At 45.1% G+C, this 19,329-nt stretch overlaps 1 protein-coding gene across 4 annotated transcripts in view; it reads left to right on the forward strand.

Moving 5' to 3' along the window:
* The window catches only part of TOM1L2 (target of myb1 like 2 membrane trafficking protein), a 56,600-nt gene that overhangs the window by 8,942 nt on the left and 28,329 nt on the right, over positions 1-19,329 (forward strand). For all 4 annotated transcript variants that reach the window (XM_080620032.1, XM_080620033.1, XM_080620034.1 and 1 more), the window contains exons 2-6: positions 10,610-10,694; positions 11,435-11,513; positions 13,126-13,275; positions 17,499-17,633; positions 18,599-18,754. In XM_080620032.1, the coding sequence (XP_080476158.1) occupies positions 10,610-10,694; positions 11,435-11,513; positions 13,126-13,275; positions 17,499-17,633; positions 18,599-18,754 (605 nt within the window). The remainder of the gene's footprint in view (positions 1-10,609; positions 10,695-11,434; positions 11,514-13,125; positions 13,276-17,498; positions 17,634-18,598; positions 18,755-19,329) is intronic.

Genomic DNA, 19,329 nt, shown 5'->3' on the forward strand with positions numbered 1-19,329 from the left:
TATCATGTACAACAGGCAATTGCAGTGGAGCGTGATGTACTGGGACAGTTCCTGACCTGAAGAAGTTACATGACTCAATGACACCAATTGGGGAATGGAGACTTAAGGGAAAATTAAAATGACAGCATCAGAAATAGGCATTTGCATGCTTGATCTGCACTTCTTGCATCGACATCTTCTATTTATCAGTCTTTTTTCAGGGTTATCTGAGGCAATGCACGTGAGAAGCAGCGCTGTAGAAATGGAGCAGTGATTTTAGTGGGGTTATTAGAGACCAAGAAACCTGCATTTCTCAGCCTGGACAGGCTGGAATTGCACACACGGATCTTGGTAATGTCACCTGATTTGCACTCAGCGTTCCTGAGAAGACTCTTTGGAAGCTTCAGCAGGCATAGCAAGCTTGCCTTGTTGGAATGGGCAGCTGGCAATAGAGCCCTTCAATGAGAATTGGCAGGAGTAATTCCCAGTACCTAGAGGAGCAAGAGCCAGCTCTCCCCTCTTCCCGTGGTGAGAACACTTAGTGTATTGCAGACACTGACCTTGAAGCCATGGAGAGCTTGAATGGGATGAGAGCAAGCTGCCTCGTGCTCAGGTCTGCTGTCATAGAGCAGTGTGAGGGGAGGCTCCTCACTGCCTACTTCCACATGTGGGATGATCGTGGTTCTCCAGAGGACACAGCTCTCACCTTCATAGTGATAGAGCTGGATAGGGGAACATGCACATGAAATAGTCACTGCAGGAGTTTTCAATTCATTCTTAACGCAGAATCTCCTGTAGCACACTGCAGCTAAGGAGTAAACTTGTTCTTACAGCTCCTTCCTTTGTAGGATGGGAAGATTCTGCCTTTTTATTTTTTTGGGCCCTCATTAAATGTAATCAGTGTTTTCAGTTCATTTTAACCATGTGAGAATGTGGGCAATTGACTTGAGTAACCTGTAAAACTGATCTAAATAATACTTAATGTAGGAGCCTGATGGATTCTCTTTGCCTTAGAGTCTGTTTGCAGCAAACATGTTCCAAGCGAGTGGGTGGGAGGGAGAGGTCTAAATATACGGGGCTGGATTTTCAGAGTGTGCAGCTGACGTGGATTAAAAATTCCTCAAACATTTCATCCATGAAAGGCAATTAGCTTTGTTTTATGAATATGAAAAGCACGTCACTTGTAAGTACTGGAGTGAAGTCCCAAGTGAGTTATTAGAACTTGCTTTACTCATGTAGTACAAAATTAGCCATCAAGAGCGGATAGATTTCAAATAGAGCTCACTGCCACTCCGATCAGCCACAACTTTCCGTAGAGATATTCCTTTTGGCCTCACCTGTAATGACTGGATGCTGCTGATGTCCTGAACAGAGCAGGAAGTTACACATGAGGCCATCTCCTTGCTCTTGATGCTGCTTTAGCATCTTGTGCAGCCGAGCTGTCAGATTGGAACACCTCTCTGCCTGCAGTTCTGGGTGGTAAAACTGCATCTGGGTGCATAGAATGCGCCTTTCTCTCTCCCTCTTAACTCCTGGTTGTATCTTCCTGTCAAATACGTTTCTGCTTTGTATTGTGGTCGTGTTCTCCTGAGTTTTGGGGGGGGAAATGTTTTAAAAAGCCATTTACAACAGTTTATTTAAGGAACTGTCATCCTGGTGTTCTGTGTGACTTGGAAAACAGAGCCTTCAGGCATGTTAGCAAAGAACTTGAGAAGGAGATCAGTACTTTCAGCTGCCCCTGCTCTCAGATTTAAGTTAAGGCTGATAAAATGCTTCTTTTCCCCCCCCTCCCCTCTTTTAGCAAATGCTTTTTGGCATTAGGACAAATTCATGTCTATGTGTGAGCTGTTTAAAAGCTTTCTTGTGGTATTGGGGTTGTCTGTTGTGAGTTCTCTTTCTGGTGAGAAAAGCTTCTCAGGTGCTAAGGGGTGCTTGGAAAAAGAGTCTATTTGCAGCTTTTTCTAGTTTAATGTAAGGGGTTTTTTGGGTTGGGAACAGCCAAAGACTCAGCTCTTAAGAAATGTTGTATTTCTAGTGTTGGTCAACAGGAATTATTCATCTGATATGTGGTTTAATAGCTGAGATTTCAGTTAAGGGTCTGGTAGCCCCAGTTAAGGAACAAGGAGCTCCCCTCATCATCCAAATTCATTGGGGAAATAAAAGCTCTTTGGCAAGCTGAGTTCTGCCTATGGAAATGGTTAAATGTTGCTGTGATTTGGTGTGCAGCTTACTGTGGCCCAAGGACGAGGAGGTTTGGGTCACCATCCCAATGCACTGACCTGTTTAAGTAGTGCAGCACTGATTAGTTCTCCTGTGCAGAGTCATATGGATAAGTCGTAGCCGTCGGATTCAGACAAGGCAAATCCAAGGGGGAACATTTTATCACCTCGAAGGTTTTAATGTATGCTTTCGTGCCTCTCATCTAGATGGACACATGGAGTGTGATAATATCGCACTACTGGAAGCATGGCCTCATAGATCACAGATGTTTGTCAAGCAGAGCCATCATCTCCACCGATACAACCATGCGAGGGGACAGTCTGTCATGAGATGTGGCATGTCACGAAGGGGTAGCTGGGTTGTTGCTTCCCTGCAGTAACTCACACAGCAAACACCTCCATTCAAATCCACTAAAATCCATTAATACAGGGTGTATATTTTCAAACTGCTTTGACATTCCTGATTGAAGGCTTTAGCGTATTGAAGCGAGCGGGTCCTTGTTTGTCACTTGTAAAGTGGCACCAGAGGATGAGTATCGTGGCTTTGCAGGGAGATGGGAATCTGGCCAAGGTCACTGCTGAAAGAGGTGAGGAGACGTGCAGTGCAAGCAGAGTTTTGGGGAGAAGTGCCTGTGAATCACACAAATGGCTCTCTGAGCTGCTGCTGTGTGACCTAGCTCTGAAGGACAGCTATTTACAGTACATGGGTCAACACGCTTGCTTTAATGAGTGTACAGCACATAGGAGGGAGGCAGGGGGTTGTGTGTCGCTTTTAAAGCTGGGGAGAATGAAGAAGTGGGAGGGATTTCACTTGGGTTTAAAGAAGCAATAGTCTCTCTGCCATCTGTTTTGAAAGAGAGCAACTTCTATACATGTCATTCAGCTGAGCATGCTGTCAGCAGCAACAATTTCTGCTGATGGGGGATCTTCAGTGAGAAGATTCGTAGCAGAAGCCTTTATTGTACAGAAACACACCGTTCCGCTGCAGATCCGCATTCCAAATGCTCTTAAAGGCTATGACTAAAGCATCATTTGTGCCTGAGATGAATGACATCTGAGTACAGAAACTGCCTGGACTAGGTTACCCTGTCAGGCCATTTCTGCACAATATAATAGTATAGTACTGGGAGGTCCATCTGGTTTTACAACCTGTAAATGCATTGAGACCTATGAGATGTGATAAACTGAACTGATACACTCCCTTGCCTCCTCTGAGATTATTGTAAGGATTGCTGTTTTGGTTTTATTCAGGAGAAGCTCTGAGCATGAAAGGAAAACCATCTTTGTTGTACAACTGTTAATATTTAATATGTGTTAATCCATTCACCTTGCTCTGCTGCTGAAACTGCTGTAACATGCTCAGTTAATCAGTTATTGCTTCCTGCTCCAGAGAATCTGGGGGGTGATGTCTTTCCTATAGCGTATCTAAATCACAGGAACGCTGTAGCATAACTCTAAATATCATGTGGTCCTTAAAAAGGCCCAGTAATTGCATATTGCTTCTTCATGGTTGCAGGGAAGTGTGATTCAGAAAGGTCTGGAGAAGTTTGGCATTTGGGCAGCACCTTCAGAAAGAGGAAAACCTGAAAGTTAATTGGGGAAAATGTCAGTTCCCAGTTTACCACTGAGCCTTCAAACAGCATTGGATCTAAACACTCATTCTGATTGCACATACACTTGTCCACAGCTTCTCTTGTTTTTAGGCTGAAAGAGAAGGCTCCTTAAGGGGAGACCTTAGAGCAGCTCCAGTGCCTGAAGGGGCTACAGGAAACCTGGAGAGGGGCTTGGGACAAGGGCCTGTAGGGACAGGCCAAGGGGAATGGCTTTAACCTGCCAGAGGGGAGACTGAGATGAGCTCTTAGGCAGAAGCTCTTCCCTGTGAGGGTGCTGAGGCGCTGGCTCAGGGTGCCCAGAGAAGCCGTGGCTGCCCCATCCCTGGCAGTGTTCAAGGCCAGGTTGGACACAGGGGCTTGGAGCAAGCTGCTCTAGTGGAAGGTGTCCCTGCCCGTGGCAGGGGTTGGAACGGGATGAGCTTTAAGGTCCTTTCCAACCCAAACCATGGTTATTCATTTATTCAGCATGAGAAACTTGGGCAAAACAAGGAGTGGAGGGTAAATGACTTCATCCCAAGGAGTTTCACCATAAGCATAGTTAAAATCAATTGCAAAATCACAAACGGCCGAAGCAGGTGACCAGTGCTGAGCAGTACAACCCAGCTCACGTTCTCTGTAATGCCCTGCCGTTCCGATTGAGCCCATTTGTTCAAGCTGACTGCCTTTTCCTTTGGAAGTGTGAAGCTCAGCATTTTCAGAGCAGTGTGAAATAAGGGATGTAGAAAAAGGACTCGGGGCAGTGAGGTGGCTAATTGAAAACTGCTATTGGAGCTGTGCTTTCAAACAAAGAAGCTGTCAGGGGTTTCGGACTAAGTCACTTCAGGAGCTGAGTTTTGATCTGGCATCTTGAATAAGTCCCATTTATTTTCTTTAATAGCAGCATTGTGATAAAAAGGCAAAAAACCTCCTTTTGGTACCATAATGTCTAAGTGCCTGTGACTGTCCTTCTGAAAGAAAACAGAGAGAAGGCACAACTGTGAAGCCCAGGAGCATCCAAGTGTGTTATTCTGGTTACCTCCGTCTTCCAAGTGAGATATCGTGAACTCAGCAGCTATGTGAATGCTGAGGATCTTTAGTCTTCTCTTCATTTTGCTTGGACAGCTGAAATCTGCTTCCATGGCCTCTGTATGGTCTTTTCCCCACGTCTTACTGATGGTGCTGTGCAGGTCACTGCTGCTTTGTTGAATCTGAGAGAAACTGCAGCCACGAAACAGAGTGATGCTTTAAAGCAACACAAATCTGTAAGCTACAGCTCAACGGAGAGATGCCATCGCCCCAGTCCATAGCTTATCTTCTGTTGTGAGCTGTCCTGCCTCTTCTGCATTGCCTTGCATCTGTTCTCCCCTCAAAGACCTTTGTCCCTGCTATAAAAGCGTTTTGCATTTGACCTTAGTGATAGCCCTTGGTCTGAGAGGCTTTTCCTGCACCCACAAGAGGGGGACCAGTAGGATGGAAGTAAAAGCCCGCTAATGCTGCGGCTTCTTCTGTTCCCTGTCACGTATCACGCAGTGAAGTAGAGCACATCTGACTGCTTGATTTGCTAATGTGAGGCTTGGAGCACAGCTGGCAGGCAGCTGGACTGTTAAGAGGCAAGACAGAGATCTAAGAGCCACAATCTTCTGAACTTCCAAGCAGAAAAACACCCCAAACAAGATGTTTTATGCTGCCTGAAGAACGCTGTCAGAGGGAATGGGAGAGATTTGGAATTGGAGCTTGCTCTTGGATCTCTCTGTTATGGTGTGAATGCTTCCTGTGTAAACAGAAGGTGATTTTTGTGTGTAATCCTTCCTAAACATATGAATCGAGAGTCTCTGAAGCAACATCTGGAGAAGCCCCGAGAGCAAACTGTGCTTTCTCTAAGCACAAAGATCTGTTCATTCACCAGGTTCTGGGATTCAGGCAGAAAACAGCGCAGTTCTCCCACATTCAGTCAATGTGGTTTCTTGTTAGTGCAGCATTTAGATTTCACCTCTTCCTTTTCTTCCAAGAACATTATCCACCACCACAGTCACTGATCCTGAGAGATAGACCTTTCTAGGGAGATTTCCACGCTGGTTGTGCTTCCTATCATCATTCAGGCACAGGAGCTGTTCTCAGTGCTTCCAGCACTCAGTCTCTGCTGCATCAATGCACACATGGCATGTGAGTTAAAGAGCATCCACACTCCAACGTGTGCAGGCCGTCTCCGTCGGTAGGTTCAGTGTAATGGTCAGAGATGAGTGTTGGGAGGGGGAAGAAGGGAAGAGTGAGGAATTCTGCTTTATCACATCTGTGCATGAGTTAAAGTGTCACCAACATTGGGCTGTAACTTAGAAGCACAAGGAGTATGGATTGAGAGTTGACTTCTTGAGGACAGCCAGTCTTGGCACTGTTTTGTTAGGTGACTTTTGAGCTGGTTCAAGATGGGTGGTAAAAGTCCTTCTGTTTTCTTCCTGCCTTCCTGCCCTGCCTGTTTATTACCTGCTGGTTCCACAGGCATTCCTGACTTGGATTTCTGTGTGGCGACATCTCTCAGGTCAGAGCAAGAGGCTTGGCTGGGCTGGGGTGTGCCCTGAGCCTGTGTACACTGCAAACTGTACACTCCTGAATGCCTGCAAATGCGCAGGACCTCATTGTGAGCAGGGAAATACTAATCCTGCCATTTGGCAGAGCATGGAAATGCAGTCCTGAGAGTTAAATCTCAGAAGGAAGGTGTGAAGTGGAAAAGTAGCACCATTTTTTGCCTCCTTTTCTCTGCAGGCTAAAGATAAGCTAATGCTTGTGTGTGCATATGCAGTGTCCAAGGTCTGTGGAGTGTCAGGCCCAGGGTGCCAGATTGTCTTTCTTTCTACCACAATATTTCTGCTTTAATTTGGGAGACATGGTGGGAACCGAGAGCATCTTGTTTCTGACCATCCTGCTGCTGGTATCCTGGCTCTGTGGGAGACCCCAGCTCCTGCAGGGACTAAATCAGCATTGACACAGCACCAGGAGCTGCTCTGGGTCAGGAGCTGTGCAAGGTGCCTTTGGCACCCGGCTGAGAGGTGCCAACCCTTTTGTTGGGCAATTAAACCATGCCAGAAACTCTTTAGTTCAGCAAGGGAGGGGCAGGAGGGACTCCTTCTCACTGCCTTGTTCCTTGTCTGGATTCACATTTCTTATGTCACCCTGGAATCCTTTGGTAGTGATCCAGAGCCTTGGTGTGAACCAGCGCTATTTAGATGCCTTTTAATGAGATTGAGGAAGTGGTGACTTTTAGAAGGGTATTGGCATGATTTGCATGCCATTCATAGAATCATAGAGTCATAGAATGGTTTGGGTTGGAAAGGACCGTAAAATCATCCGGTTCCAACCCCCTGCCATGGGCAGGGACACCTCACACTAAACCATGGCACCCAAGGCTCTGTCCAACCTGGCCTTGAACACTGCCAGGGATGGGGCAGCCATAGATATGTGACAGTCATATCTATTTTTGCATCAAAGAGATGCTTGGCTTCCAAAGAAGCTGTTAAATCCTGGACAGGTTATTGTGTGCTTTTTAATTTCCTGCGTTTTGGATGTGTGGGGCAGGGGTTCTCTTACAGATGAGTGCAGGCAGAGCTGTTCCACCAGAAATCTAGAACTGCAACCCTGCTGCCTTTGGTTCTACAAGAGTTCTCTAGGCTCTCAGTTTATTGCAGTGTAATCCTGTTCTTCAACCCAATCACACACCACTTCGTGTGCCTTCTCTGCAGTGAGTTAACTCCTTTGTAACAGCAGAGAGAGCTCTGCAGTAGCAAATCTGGGTTACACCAGATTCAACCATGCATTACTCCAGCTGAAGAACAAAAACATGGTAACCAAACTCTCTTGGAAAAGGGGATCTGGTTTTCCTTAGTGCATCTCAGAAGGGAAATACAATGAGGTTATCGGGGCTCCCCTGGGGAGCATTACTGTGCCACCTCTGCACAGTGCTGCAGCAGCATCCCTGCACTCCATCTCCAAACCACCACAGTTTTTAGCTGTGGAGGCTGCCATATACCCACAATGACCCTTCACTGCATGGGTTTTAGCAGAGCAGTGAATGAATGGGTTGTGAGCTTTGTGCAGCAGCAGCACTTTCCACAGCCATTCAGAGCAGAGTATGAGCAGTGCAAAGTTGCTGCCTGATGCCAGATGCTTTCAAGAGCACAAATTCATTAATATAGTTCTAGATTAAGAGAACAAATCATAGGACCAGCTAAAGGAATACTCTATATTTAAGGTGTAATCTCTTAGTTTACAGCACTAAATCCTTTTGGGGCTCACCTTTCCCAGCAGAGCAGATGTAGGGATTTTTCTTTCATATCTCTGGATATTAAAGGTTTTTTCCCTAATGGTAAATAAAATGTTTTCTTACGGAACAGGTACTGTATGCACATGAAGGCAGATCACATATAAAGTAGTCTTATGTAGAGTACAAGAACAAAATGCAACTAATAAAAGTGATTGTTACAAGTAGCTGTGCACAAAGATGTATCATGGAATCACAGCACAAGAGATTGGAAGGGACCTCAAGGATCATCTGGTCCAACCTTTGTAGGCAAAGCATGACCCAGACTGGATGTCCCAGCACCCTGTTGTTGCCTTCATTCCCTGGCTACCCACACCCTGTCCAGCTGAATCTTAACAGTGTCCAGCATTGGGGAATCCACCACTTCCCTAGGGCAATTATCCCAGTGGCTGGTTGTTCTCATTGGGAAGTATTTTCCTCTTGTGTGCAGTTGGAATTTCCCCAGCAGTAACTTGTACCCATTGCCCCTTGTCTTTTCCGTGCGACTCCTGGTAAAAAGGGAGTCTTGGTCATCTTTGTAGCAACCCTTTAAATACTGGAACAGATGAAATACGGGATGAATGATGAGCTCCTGTATCCCAGAAAGCATTAAACAGCTCTGCCTGCACTCCTCCTTAAGAGAAGCCCTGCGTACCATAGCCTAAATGCAGTAAATTCAGAGTACCCAATAACCTGTCCAGGATTTACTGGGACATTTTGGAAGCCATGCATCTCTGAAGCTCCTCCTCAGAGCTGTTGTCAAAGTGAACTCTCCCATGGGTGGTGATGGCTGAAAAAGACCTAGAACTGGGAATTCTGCACCTTCTGTTTGCTCCCCTGTGGGTGAGACCTGTGCAGTGATCTGCATTGCCCTGCAGCACTGCCTCTGAATGGGAAGTGAGCCTGCAAAGAATGATCTCCTGGTCCATAATCGCCTTTTCCATGGTGTCCTCTCCATTCCGGAGCTCAATGGCTTCTTCTCAGCGCTCTCTGCCTGGGTTTTGCATAGCTCTCTGGGTTTGTCTCAGTCTCCTGTAGTTACTGTCCTTGGTGGAGTTGCTTTAGCCGCTATTGTGGTGTAGACAAGTCACTGAAACTGGAATTACCCAGACGCAAGAGTCTTTCTCCATTAATGTCCTGTAATTTTGGCCTGTGGGCATCTGTATCCTCAGTCACAGTGCTAGAAATGTTAATGGGAAAAGCATCCTTGGTAAACAGAGATGTGTGAAGTCCATGGAGCCTCGTGTCCTCAAACAGGATTTGCCTTGTTCTGGGGGTCAGATTAGGGGTTGATGTGGAGGCAGAAGAATAGATGGAGAAGATGGGTTTGTTTCTGCTTTCAGACATATAAAAGCTTGATGGTTTGTTCTGTCTTGCTTTATTTCACATCTTAAATATGTTTTCTGTTTGCCCTGTTTGCCTTCTGCCATGGAATGTAGACAGACCCCGACTAATGTAGAGGAGAAGGTCGTGTTCAGCTCAAAGGTCCCCTTTGTAGGTCTCTCTGGTGACAGGCTTTATGTTCAACTTGATAGCGTTTCTGAGTGTAATGCAGATAGGGTTTGAATGCTGCAAGTGAGAAGTGTGAAAACTTCAGGGGCTGTTCTAGGCACCACGAGGCAGAACTATATTGATTTAGGAGGAAATCCCAAGGAGGAAATAGTTCTTGTCAGCTGATTACTTGAAGTTATGGTTATGCTACTCTTGCAAACGTGTCTATAAATTACACTGCCAGCAGTTGGCATCTGCCACTGTCACAGTGCTGTAGGTCATCCTTCCCCTTGCGTTTAGGCTGATGCTGAAGTGACTTAGCTGCCATGCAGAGAGTGAGGGAACATTTGGGAGTCAGGAGGAAGGCAGATTGTGCTTGGGAGCCCTAGCATGGAGAGGGAACAGGGGACATAGTGTGGAGCAGGGGGGGAGCAGTGCCCAGCCCCCTGGGCAAGCAGGTACTGAGGCACCACTTACAGGAAGGAGTAAGAGGCTCCTGGCCAAAAAGGGGTGCCTGTGAATGATACCATGACTTGAACTATCACATACTCCTTGTTTTCATGTGCTAAATGCTCTTTTCACACTGGAATTTTGGACTTGCTTGAATTCTGTCTCCAAGTTGCTGGTTTTCCTTGCTCAATCCATGTGGAGGTGTTATCTACTGAACCTGAGAGGAGGTCATGTTGATTTGGGGGAGATTTTCCTACCTCATAACTTGCCTACAGTGCAGCATTTGAGGAGTTTAAGTTGGAATTAGCTGACATTTGCCTACTCTCCCAGGAATTCAGGAGTCTTTGAAGAGCAGCCCATCTATGTGGGCTGAAGGTAGTGAGCTCGGGGGATAATGGATTCTGTCTGGAAACCTCTGTGCTGATCCCTAAAACCAGGAGAAAAGGTTTGACATTGCTTACTGTCACTGGAGACTTCTTTTCTCCCCCTATCTTTCTTCTACTGGGTGGTTTGAGCTCACAGTAACTGAAGATAGATTGAAGTCTAATGAGGAAGATGAAAAAGATTGATTTTTCTTTACTTTACAGAAAAGGCCACTGATGGGTCTCTGCAGAGCGAAGACTGGACGCTGAACATGGAAATCTGTGACATTATCAACGAGACAGAAGAAGGGTATGTGCTACTTCAGCAAGCTTTGAAAGATTCATGACTATGATCTTCATCCAGTTGTACTCAGCACGGGAGGAGTGAGTCTGGGGGCAGATGCTCATAGTGTGAGCAACCTGCTTTAGTGGAAGGTGTCCCTGCCTGTGGCAGGGGTTGGAACTGGGTGAGCTTTAAGGTCCCTTCCAGCCCAAACCATTCTATGATGAATGCGGTTGCGTGGATTGCTCAGTTTTCCTTCTCCTTAGCCATTTCAGAAAGCTGCTGTATGATGCAGCACTTTGTGGTCAGCCTCTGCTTGGCATGAAAAGCACATTGTTAGAGAGGGTACTGGGCTTATGCTGCTGGGATTCTCGTTTTCAGCAGCTGTGTCTTTTTGCAGTGCCATTAATTCCAGCCATTTGCATGGAGACCTTCTCTGATACTCCTCTCTTAGCATCAGCAAAGCTGTGCTGCTTGCAGAAATGGTCATTGGTCTTACGCCCGAGGCTTTTGAGTAGCTGACAATCTTTCCTGCTTGATCAGCATCCTGCCTTTTTGAAGGCCTCGAATGTTGCTCTGCTCGTGACTTCTGTGATACCTTGCCTCTTCCCATAATTCTGTGTGACCCTAGTTGGTAGTCAAGCAATCTGAAGTTAACACCTATGCTTATGTGCAGCTGGAAATGGGAAAGGATTCCTTTCCCCACAATATATGCCATGTGAAAAGCGTGTCTGAGCTGTTTTCAAACTGGTGTGTTTCCCCTTCAGCCCCAAGGATGCCATTCGAGCACTGAAGAAGAGGCTGAATGGAAACAAGAACTACAGAGAGGTCATGCTGGCGCTGACGGTGAGTGGGGGCAGGCTGGAATGCCTCGAAAGGGCAGAACCCTTCTCTTTTGTCCTTTTGCTTTCCCTGGCAATCTCTTCAATATACACACTATTTGCTTTAACAGCCACTGCTCTGCCCTTTTCTTCTCTCCAATTGCCTCCTCTCCTCCTTGGGGACTGTTCCTGGCAGCTTTGCATAGCGTTTTTCTGACTCAATTGATTCCTGGGTTTTTTCAGGGCTCTTACTCATCACAAGTACTGACTGAGGAAAGTTAAAGTAGCCCAAACGGGTCTGTGTACCCTCTGGGGCTTCCCCTTCTGCTCTCATCACTCTGTGTCCAGCTGTTTCTCCACTCCAACAGCTATGGGCATATCCGCAAGTGCGAATGATGAACTCGCCAGATTTTCAGCTTCATAAGGAGCTGATGCACAATTTCCCTTGTGAATGGATCCCTGTAGGAGCCTCACACTCATTTCTGCTGATCTAATTTCACTCAATAAAGTGTAAATTACATTCTGAGCATTTAGGCAGCGCTGGGAAGGTGTGAGGTATTTTGCTAGTGACCTTTCCTGCTGATGGCTTTTGCCAGGGGTTTGCTGGGCAACGCAGCACTCCTGAATGCACAGTGCTGGGCCAGGCTCTGCTGCTGCAGTAACTACGTGGAGTTACACTGCTGTGGGTAGGGGACCTGTGTGATTTTATCACAGAGCTCTTGTTACGTCTCCCTGACAGAGCATAACTGTACTTTCAGTCTTCTTGCCCTTTCCTCTCCTGGATTGTCATTTTGACAGATTACCAAAGCCCAAGCCATGAGCTTATCCATTGTGCAGGGAAGAGGGAAATTCATCAGGAATGAGTCTGTGTCATCACGGCTGATGAAAGTAGCTGAAGTAGGGGAGTAATTACAGCCTCCTCAGCTACACAGTCGCAGTGGTTATTAGGCATGGCTGTAAGAAGTGACGCATTGGATTTATCTCCATGCTAATCATGTTCTTCAGAGAAAAACCAACAGCTGTTCTTCCATGGCAGTTGAATGGCAAGTGGAAGGTGCCTCCAGCTAGGTTGCAGGGGGAAAATGTGTCAAAGCATAACCTGTCAGAGCATTCACAAGGGAGTGTTTTGAATGAGTGAAGATCATTCACCTGAATTCCCAACTCTAAAACATGGCTTATAGCTCAGAGCAACTGGGCCCAGCTGTGTTCTGGGTACATAGGCAATGGTGGAGTGCCACAGCACAGTAATATCTCACTGTGACAGGATGTCCTCTGTCTTACCTGCGCTTGATGTGATGCTGTGTACTTAGCTGCACAGCTGTGCAGGTTGGGAAGTTCTGCTTTGAAGAGGAAGAAGCTTTATGTTTCTTTACCTTGAAAAGAAGGTAGATCACAGAAGTGGCCAATGTGGTAACGGTGAGTGAAGTACATCTAAATGTGTGTGTAAAGAGGAAGCTTTCTGGTAAAACTGGAGAAGAATGAAGCCTATAAGTATAATTTCTCCTCTGTCTTCTTTTGCTCCCTTCAAAAGCTTTAAAAAGAGGAGAAAAGCCCCAAAATCAGAAACCAAGCACGTAGTTGCTGTGTGTGTGATCAAGCTTTGCACCAACAATGAACGTTCTCCTCTGTGTGTGTAGGTGTTGGAGACCTGTGTGAAGAACTGTGGCCATCGCTTTCATGTCTTGGTGGCAAACCGTGACTTCATTGATGGTGTTCTGGTGAAAATCATCTCGCCCAAGAATAATCCCCCCACTATTGTCCAGGATAAAGTATTAGCCCTGATTCAGGTACACAGCTTCCATACATTGCTGCCTGAAATGAGGACTGTCTGCTTCAGTGTTAAACATGCTGTCATCACATAAAAATGTGGCAAGGTTTTTATATGTAAAGACAATATATCCAGATTGGCAGGGAAGAGCAGACGTGCACATACATAGGTTCTTCACTGAGGGAGAAGTGTCTGGGTTCTGATTAGAGAACTCTAAAGCAAGAGGACTTCATAAAAGAGAAATGGCAATTTAAATGGCATAAAAGATTGGCAATTTAACAGTCCTATCTAGAAGATGGAGACTTGCTTCTTGTCCTCTTAAGGTTGGGAAGTCTTAGGAGGATCGTGTTTTTGCTGTCAGTTGCGGAACCTTTCTATGTCTGTTCCCCTAAGCGTAAAATGGAGTTGTTTCCCTCCATTAGAAAGCATTCTGCATCCTTTTGCATGATGGTTATAGAAAAGTAAATGACCATATAGGAGTTAAATTGGGTTCTGGTGTCTTTTCTCTGGTTATTGTGCAGTGAAAGTGCACTGTCAGATCCTTGCCTGCAGTCGGGAAGTTCAGACATAGGCCTGTCTGCCACTTCTCCTTCTGTGCAGCATAACAATAAACAGCCATGTTAATTCCACAACCCATTAGCAACACATGAGGGAACATTGGAGCCTGCCTGGAGGAAATCTGACAATTATAGGAAGCTTTATCACTAAGCTTCTACAGACTATTGCATACACCAGAAACTGAAAGATGCTGTGTATTTAAAATGATATAAACCTGCTGCAGTGTTTCTTGTGGGAAGGTATTTACAAATGCACTGCATAGTTTTCCTAATGTACTTCTGATTTTTGTGGCAAAGCATGCAGTTGAATTTCTGCTGGGTTATTTGGATACCCAAATAGGACATCATTGGAGCATGACAATGTAAATAAGTGATTTCCAAGCAGGAAATAGGCTGAGAGAGGGAATTAGGTGGGTGTTGCATTGGGGTCTGTGTCTGTCCTTTTATTTCTGGTCTCTCATCTCAAGGCTTTCTAAAGAAATGGCACAAAATTAATGGTTATTAAAAGCAATTCTCGTGCATCTGACTGAGCTCTCAGATGTCTGCCTGTTTTAGTGGGAGAGCTGATGCATGCAGTGACCAGGAGATGAGGTTAAATCCTGCCCCATAAAGAGAAACTGTGCATGTTTCGCTGCTGTTTGCTCTGTTAGTGTTTTAAAGAATGCTGGTTATGCTGCATCCTGGATGTAAGTGGATTCCCAGTCATCAACGTGACTGAGATTGAAGTGTTTGTAACATAACCAAAAAGCCCCAGTCATTGTCTCAGTGTGTTAAACAGAGCTTTATCTGTGTAGACTTGGTGCAGTAAAGCTAAAAGCCTCACTATGGGCACTAAATAGCTTTTGGTATAAAAAGCCTGGGAATGATGGAAGCTGCCTGTGGGTGGGTTCTGTTAGTGTCTCTAACTAGAGGTGGTGGGACTTTGTTTTCCAGATTGCCTGACAAGTTAGGAGAAGTGATTGCAGTCACTCATCCCGAGTGCCCTGTGGACGCACACCCCCAAAATACCCTTAGCTTAGGCTTTGCTCTTCAGAGCTCCAACCCCATTCCAGGGGCCTGATCTCCTCTGCTCTGCTCCACTGACATTACATTTATCCCCTTCTTTTACAGTTTGATATCAGGGAATTAATAAGAACAGAAACGAGAGGATCAACAGCACACACTTGTACAAACAGCATGTCTCCAGCCATGCAGCTCTTGTGCTCCTGAGGCTTTCCATAGCAAGGGTAGATAAACTGCCATCCAATTCCTTATCTAGAGACCTGACTGTTTTCAGATGTTGAGCATCTTGTGTCTCACTTTCTCAACCCATTTCCCAACGTACATGAATTAGCATGTATTAGATGCTGCTTATTCAGCCTTCTTCACCTTGTTAGAAGGCCTAGGATATATTCCTTACTACTGTACCTCTGGTAAGAACTTGAGTATCACCTCAGAGTTCTACCTTACTGCCCATAGCTGAGCAGTGTCATCAAAGATGAAATATGGGAAGGCTTTTGAGGGTACGTGTGTTGATTTTTCCAGTGTCAAACACCTTTTGCCTCGGGATGGTCACTGATTTAAGGGCCAGATCTGCAATGGTATTTATTGAGCCTGTTCGGGCACACTGAGGTGCCAAGTGAGATTTATACAACACCATCCTTAAATATCTACCCCTGATAGTCTGGCCTAAAGTCTTAAAAGGTCTGAATTCAATCTCACCTCTGTCATATGCTTGTTTGGACAATGGGCAAGTCTCCTAAGCTCTGTGTGTAGCTCCTTATCTGCAAAGTAAAGCTTATATTACTGTTGCCTAGTTGAATTATAAGCTGTCTAGGACAGGGATTGTCTTACAATGTGTGTAGACAGCACTTAGGACAATAGTGCCCAGACCTGCTCGTGACCTCTGAGAGGCACCCTAAAGTAGATAATGCTCCCAGTGCAGGCGAGGAAGAATACAAATGACAGTGTCTCCTTTCTCCAGGGAAGAGAGCTGCAGAAGAGAGAATACATTAAACAGGTAGAGTGCAAATGAAGCGAGTTCACTGTCATTTGTGCCTCCAACAAAATCTATAGGAAGGCAGTGAAAGAGAGGACACATCAGTGCATCCTCCTGGACAAACAAAGCTCATTAATAGTAGGGTGCAGCAACCCAGTGTACTCTTGCCTCTAAGTTTCTTTTGAGTGATTACTGACTAAAGCATCCCCTGCCTAACATTTTTCCCTCTTACTTGCAGATAGAGTTGAAGTGGGGGACGCATTATGTAGAAGCATCACTCAGATGACTTCTTATGTAAATTGAAAATGCAGAGAGAGTGCCAGGGTAGAGTTACTCTTGCAGTCAATATCTCCATCAGAATTAGAGATGGCTTGGAAGGTCAGCTCCAAGGAAACAGAATGGCTCTTTGCAGTCACTGCTGTTTTCTCTGGCTCAAGTAGTGCTGTTTGGGCATGCACTGCAGCAGAACACTTGATGCACTTAATTTACCCTTAACAAAGCTGAGACGCAAACCTAGAATTATTAGCTTGTGACTGATAATGGATTGTCTCCTGGCCACATAGGGTAGGAAATGCTCTTTCTTAGAATTGAACTGGATAGGAATAGAATTCCTATTCCTAGATATTAATATTATTTCTTTCGTTGCTTTGCTATCTTTGATTTCTCTCCCCTTAGATAGAAAAAGTGGTTAAATACAGCTTTTAAAGTAAAAATAGTCCAAAGAACTAGTGCAAAAGTGATGACTAAATGAATTAAGTTCAGAGCCCACACACGCGTCTCGCAGCAGTTCTGGATGCAGAACTGATACTCTGCCTCACGTATGTGGGGGTTTGTGGACTGCTTCGTTTTGAGTTGAGTCATAATATTGCAATTTTTCCTTCCTCTCCATTTTTAATAGCTGGCTAATTTCCAGCTCAAGTGAAAGGGGGGAGAGGTCTGCAAGGTACCGTGCTCCTAGCTGCTCTGTGAGTATGGAAGGCTGGCTAGGGAAGAGGAGCACTTAGTACTCCCACTGAAGGAAAAGCTCCAGTGTGAATTCAGGTCTCTTTAGACACCAGAGAATTCATGCAGGAGAGATGATACGATTCTACTTTAAACTTGTTCTTTCTGACACGCTGGGGTGTCTGTGGCTATGCTTTGTAAGAACCCAGGCTTCATTATCTCTGCTGCTCATGGGACTCTATGTTTCACATTGTAAGAACCTCAGAAACTACCTTTTTGAATCTAAATTTGGTCCAGATGAAATGCTGAAGAAAACTTGACAGCTCTGATTTGCATTTGACGCCAAATGAGGATGTTCCATAAAGTGAGTATTGACCTCAGATTGTTGGATAACGTTATGAATTCTGCTTAGATCCGTTTAATCTTTCACATCAGACTTTCTCTGGTGAGTCATTGGCCATAGAAGACACAAGAAAAGATCAGCGTGCAGTCACACAGCAGAGGAGATTGGAAGAGGCTTTCATTTGCATTTACAGATTCTGATGATGTCAGGGGCTAGACACGGCCACTGGGTTCCTATTTATGTTTGAATGAAATGTGTACGTGACTGTCTTAATGTCTGCAGGATCTTTTAGACCAGGTTTAATGGTTACAGCTTCCCTTTGAAGCTGAAATACATAAAAGCTTTTATAGCTGGTATCTGAGGTCAGGGTGGAGCTGGAGCTTCATTTGGAAGGTTTATGGATAATCCCTCCTGTTTTCCAGGCTTGGGCTGATGCCTTTCGAAGTAGCCCTGATTTAACTGGAGTAGTGCATATTTATGAAGAACTCAAGAGGAAAGGCATCGAGTTTCCCATGGCAGATCTTGATGCTCTATCTCCAATACACACACCACAGAGGGTAAGCTGCAGCTTTGCGATTCCAGGGGTGTTTTCCCAAGATGTCTAAGTAATTGGATAATTTCTCTTCTTTCCCCTCCTCTTTTGCCAAATTTGGCTCATTTACTCACTCCTGAAAGGACTCTTTCAATAGTCAAAGGTTATGCAGGAGAAGCATAATACAGCTGCATTTGACAGGCTGATGAGCTAATGGTATCTCCTCCCTTGAGTCAGACATCGGTCTGAGATGAGAAAAGGGTTTGGAGAGGTTTGTACATCTCTTTTGTACCACAAAACCACCAGACAAATGCAGCTGATTTGTTCAGAGAGATTCCAGCAGGGTATATGGTGGTGATTTCCTTCTTTTGCTCCAAAATATGGTGGTTTCTGCTGGTGATAACCCTCAACCGAGGCCAGCCTGGCTTCTAAAGAGGTACAGAGTCAGAATCTCTCCCTGATCCTATGGTAATGTGAGATCTTTGCACTCTGAAAAGTTGGGTCTGGAAAGTTGACAGAAGTGCTGTTAGGAAGTAACTTAATGATCACAGGTGTTCTGATTATTCACTCCAAAAGCTGAAGTTAATGAATCTTTGAAGTGGTAAATGCAAGTGATCAAGGACTGAAAGATTACAATTCTTGTGTCAAGATTAATTACAGTCAGTGTCTACACATCATGTTTTATAAGCAACTCCGGGTTTAAAATGATTTGTGATTATTTCTCTTTGGCTCTTGTTTTTCTTTTGCTTCTCACTTGTAAAGCTGAATTGACTTCAATCCAGGTGGGTTGGGTTGAAAAAGTACAGGCACAGGGTTTTGTTGCAGCTGCCTGTTTATGGGCTGGCCTGCCAGTCTCTTCTCGAAGCTCCACTGACCTTTTCCACAAGGTGCAATTATGTTCTATATTTGAGCGTAGTTGGCCTGAGGTTGCTGACAAAGCAAGTGCTGTCACAATTCAGCTTTTGAACTCCTGTCTTTCTGATGTGGCAGAGTGTCCCTGAAGTTGATCCTGCAGCAAATATGCACAATTCCCAGCCTCAGCAAAGGATGAGCACCAGCTCTTATTCGTCATCTTCTCCGACGGCGTATTCTCCTCAGGCCCCAGCTTTGAATGTGACTGGTCCCATCACTGCTAATTCTGAACAGGTATTGGGATGATGATTCTTTTGAGTGAGACTCTCAGCAGATCAAATTAGAAACCAATTTGCAGAGGAACCTTCATTTTAACTCTTTTGACTTTGATTGCCTCCTAGCTCGGGTTCTACTTAGTAATCTTTCCTCCTATTATACTGTGAAATCTGGGCTTTCAGTTGGGATGTGTGGCTAATGGCAGCAGTTACAAGACCTCCCAATCTGATAAACCACTCCACTCAGCAGTTGTGCTGTAGGTTAGCAGTTATTCTTCTTATCCCTCCTTATACCCCTCCTTTAAAGGTGCAGAATGTCTTGCAGATGCAGGAAGTCTAATGGGAGTTAAGTCTGCATCCATAAGACCCTTGCAAATGCCCTGATATAGCATTTCCTTTTCCCTCTGCAAAAATAACTTCAGAGCCCAAGATCCTGCTCAAAGTTGTGCATCTTTCCCCATACCTGAATGAAGTACTACAAACAGGGTCTGGTTTTAGCTGATTTCAATTGCTTCCCTTCCATACAAACATAGCACATCTGGGGCTGTAATGATAATGGTGGCTCTACAAAGTTATCTTTGTTTTGTGTTGCTT

The sequence above is a fragment of the Psittacula echo genome (assembly GCF_963264785.1).
Source record: "Psittacula echo genome assembly, chromosome: 5".
Classification (NCBI taxonomy): Eukaryota; Metazoa; Chordata; class Aves; order Psittaciformes; family Psittacidae; genus Psittacula; species Psittacula echo.